The sequence below is a fragment of the Octopus bimaculoides genome, chromosome 7 (genome assembly GCF_001194135.2).
Source record: "Octopus bimaculoides isolate UCB-OBI-ISO-001 chromosome 7, ASM119413v2, whole genome shotgun sequence".
In the NCBI taxonomy this organism is placed as follows: domain Eukaryota; kingdom Metazoa; phylum Mollusca; class Cephalopoda; order Octopoda; family Octopodidae; genus Octopus; species Octopus bimaculoides.
In genome coordinates, this window is record NC_068987.1 from 57,216,708 (window position 1) to 57,221,017 (window position 4,310).

At 32.4% G+C, this 4,310-nt stretch overlaps 1 protein-coding gene across 1 annotated transcript in view; it reads right to left on the minus strand.

The window, feature by feature from the left end:
* Positions 1-4,310, minus strand: part of LOC106873188 (follicle-stimulating hormone receptor) — a 471,564-nt gene that overhangs the window by 15,058 nt on the left and 452,196 nt on the right. The window contains exon 19 of the mRNA XM_052969708.1: positions 4,068-4,193. Within this exon, the coding sequence (XP_052825668.1) occupies positions 4,068-4,193 (126 nt within the window). The remainder of the gene's footprint in view (positions 1-4,067; positions 4,194-4,310) is intronic.

Genomic DNA, 4,310 nt, shown 5'->3' on the forward strand with positions numbered 1-4,310 from the left:
GTATGTGGGGAGGGGAAGGGGAGTGGGGGTCCAAAATTTAATTAGGGGGAATCGCATGACCGTGACATATAGAACACATTATCGAAAACGAAAATCGCCAAAATTAAAAAATAAAAAAGTTACAGCCATTTTCCCTCAGTGTCTAATTCCAATGTCCACCTAAGAATGCCCTTTAAAAGGCTAGCTTTTTTGAAGGCTGCATTTCCTTGCATTCGGTAAAAATGTGTTTATTACGGTAGTTAACGTGAAGCATTCTTGTATAGTTATGCCCTTATGTATATATAAATAGATAAATATGATTTAGGGAAAAACGATAGATTCTTCCCTATGAATTTTTTTTCACGATAACTACCTGATAAATTCTTATATAAGAGTTTATCCTATTATTGTATTAATTATATATATATATATATGCGAGTGTGTGTGTTTGTTACCCCATCGCTTGACAATCAGTGTTGGTTTGTTTGATTAATGACCGCAGTCCAATGACTGAAACAAGTTAAAAGAATAAAAATAAGTGAATATCTGTGGCCGGTCATTACTTGAATTCATTTTACATCAATATGATATTGCACCAATATCATTTTGCGCCAATACCAAATTGTAGCGACTAATATTTCATTGAAATCGTGTTGCTTTGTATTTGTGTATGAGAAAATGTAACTATTGCAATTTGTTTATCGTTTTATATTTCAATTTTTACATATTCCCCTTATTCCTTAACGGATATAATACTGAGCAGAGCGTACTTTACAATGCAAACAGCTTGCTAAAATAGCAAAATTTAAAAAAAACCCCAACAAGCAAGAAAAAAAAGTAAACTTAAAACCAAAAATAATACATATTTTAAAAATCCTTCTTAGTAATTATCATTTAGCAAAATTCAGTCTTTAAAGATTGAGTACTTTTCTGATATACCATATCAAATGTTAAAGTTATCAAGAAAGTAAATATACTAATAACGAAAATAATCTCAAATTTAATACGATAGCGGTGGTAGTGGTTGTGAAACCGAAGCATATCAAAGGCTTCAATGAGCAGCAATATGAAATCAATAAGTTCCCTGGTAACTCAATAACAAACGAAGATTTATTCTGATAGTTCAAATTTTTCGCTTTTGTATAATTTATCTGCTTTTTTTTTCTGTCTCTCGCTCTATGAAATTTCATGGATGAGACGCAGTAAAAACCTATATAACTTATATGAGCGGCTATCTAAATATATACATGTAATAAAAAATATACAGAATTATTTCCTGAATAATTCATTGTAACAGATGCCAAATTACTTGTTTGCTTACTGTATTGGGTTTCTTTTCTTTTGGCAAGATATCAGCTGTCTTTCTCTTTGTAAGTTTTAGGGTGCTATGAAAATGAAATTATGTGTGTACCGTAGAACTGTGTCATTTTGTAAAGCATGTTCGATTTCTATTTGAGCCATTTCAGTTCACCTGATTTCACGCTGAATCTAATGGTTTCTTATTTAGATATAAGTCCAGCAATTCTAAAGGAAGGGTGTTAATCGAGTCTGTCGATCCCACTATTTGACTGACATTTTATTTTATCGACCCCGAGGGATGAAAGGCAAAGCTGACCGTTGACCCAGAGGAGATGGAAACTCAGAACGTAAAGAGTCGAAAGAACATCGCAAGATATTTTTCCGACGCTCAAACGATTCTGCTATCTCGCTGCCTTATTTCAAGCTGTAATTTATAGCTTGGAGATGGCTAGCGGGCAGAATCGATAGCGCGACGGACAGAATGCTTAGTGGCGTTTCTTCTGGCTTTTTATGCTACGCTCAAATCTTATCGCGGTCAACATTGTTTTTCACCTTTTCGGGATCGATAAAATAAAGCACCAGTTAAATGCTGGGTCGATATACTCGACTACCTTCTCTCCCTATAAATGCTGGCCTTTATCCATTAGGATAATTTGATTTCAAAACGTAGATAGTGCATTCGGCGATGAAGCAATCAGCCACTAAAGATTAAGCATTAGTGATAGCTCTTCTGGCGGAACTGATCAAGTAAACGTCAAAAGCATTATTTAACTGTTGTTCTTTTATTCCTTAAATAACAGGGAAGGGTTGTATGAATGTGTGTGCCAAACGAGCAAGAACAGTTTCTTTTTCTTAAGGGTAATGTTTATACTTATTTTCACTTTAAATAAGTACAAAAGCTATAATAATTCTTAGTCTCTCGCACAGTAAAATTTACAAACTCATTATCGAAAAGTGCCTTAAAATATTCATACAAGATTCCCGCATTATTGTTGTCAAACAAAATATACAAATAGAGAAAAATCGTAGCACTCTTCTAATCCAGAGCTAGTTGAAGTACCACTTTCTTCTGTGCTATCCAGGTCATCATCATCATCATCATCATCATCATCATCATCATCATCATCATCATCATCATCATCATCAAATATCAATCTGATGATGAAAGAAAGTCAGAATAAAATTGTTTCATCGCTTTATAAGTCTTCCATTTCAGACTTGATACCTCCCATCGATGGCTGGGTGCATTTGATGAATTAGACCCTCAGGCGTCAATTGAGGATGGCCATATCCATGTAACCATCAATTCATGATGTCCGCTGTTTAAGGGTTAAACTAAAGTTTATGATCAACATCGCTCCAGTCATGACTAGGTTATATTTTAATACATTTAGAATTATATAATTCATTGTATTCTTCTTTTGTTTAAAACATTATGGTGTTTTTTTTAAAGTTTTGACTGCTATGTTTAACATGTTGAATGTCTGTGTCAAGTCTCCCTTGCTGGTTTATGACTGTAATTGCTGTTATTGAGAGGCTAAAGTTGGACGTGTTAAAGTCTTCTCCTCCGAAGGAAAGAGCAGTATTCATAACGCTTTTCAGTGTATGGTAAGCAATTCGTTGATCAAAGGAAGCCTTCTCGTAATTCAATTCATGGTTATTTGCTTGTTTTGTCATGCAAACTATCTGGTCATAGGGATCAAAAACTTGAATTCTGCTTCAAAGACTAACAAATTTTCCTGTCAAACGTTTACGAAGACTTTCCTTTCACTCGTTGGTTCAATAACAGGATTCTAATTGCTTATATTGCTTCTTGAACATCTCATCCAAAGCACGTTTGGAGTAGAGAAATTAGATTAGTTTGGATTGGTTAATCTTTTTTCTAGACCATATAGTTGATGTTTACAGTCAGTGACACCCCAATCCTTTCCGCCCCACGTTTCTTTCTCTCTCTTCATATATAAATGTGTGTGTGCCTGTATATATATATATATATATATATATATATATATATATATATATATATATATATACACACACACACACACACACACATATATATATATATACATATATATACATATATATGCATATATTTATATATATGTATATAAATGTATATATATATTTATATATATATGTATATATATATATATATATATGTATATATATACATATATATATGTATATGTATATATATATATATATATATATATATATATACATATACATTTTCACACGCGTGGGTGGACATACGACAGAAAGTAGCACTCAACACATTTATACACCTTCATATCTATCTATCTATCTATCTATCTATCTATCTATCTATCTATCTATATATATATATATATATATACATACACACATAAATACATACACACACACACACACACACATATATATATATAAGATTATACCTACACACACACACACACTCTGTCAACTAGGTAGAATATACTACATTGAGGAGGCCTAATCCAATCTCTCACCGAATTTCCTATATTTTCAAAATTTCAGTAAAAACTTCCAAGAGGAAAGTTTTACCTCTTAATTACATGGACAATCTTAACTAGAAATAACTTACATGGATTGATGAATGTTGGCCATTCGCAGCTTGTATTAATGAATTAATATAAGCTAGGAATAAGCTTTGCAGAACATTCTAATTTCCTGTGGTCTGAAAGCTATTTATTGAAACATAATTATGATTGTAGCAGGTGAATTTGAATGAGTGATAATAAATGAAAATTGCTAAGTAGAACAACCAACATGTAAAACGAACTTACCAAGTGACAGGACATCGCCAGTTTCAAAAGGAAGACATATAGCGAATTTCTGGTAATTACTGATTCCAAAAAGTGGCATGGCAGCTACGGTTATGGCAAAAATCCAACCAATAAGCATGATATATCCTGCATTGAGAGATTTTGAAAATAATGATATATGCAATGAAAAAAGTAAGACAAACAAACGATGCCATAATAAATGATAGAAAGATAGGTTAAAGAGAGAGGAAAGTTAATATATAT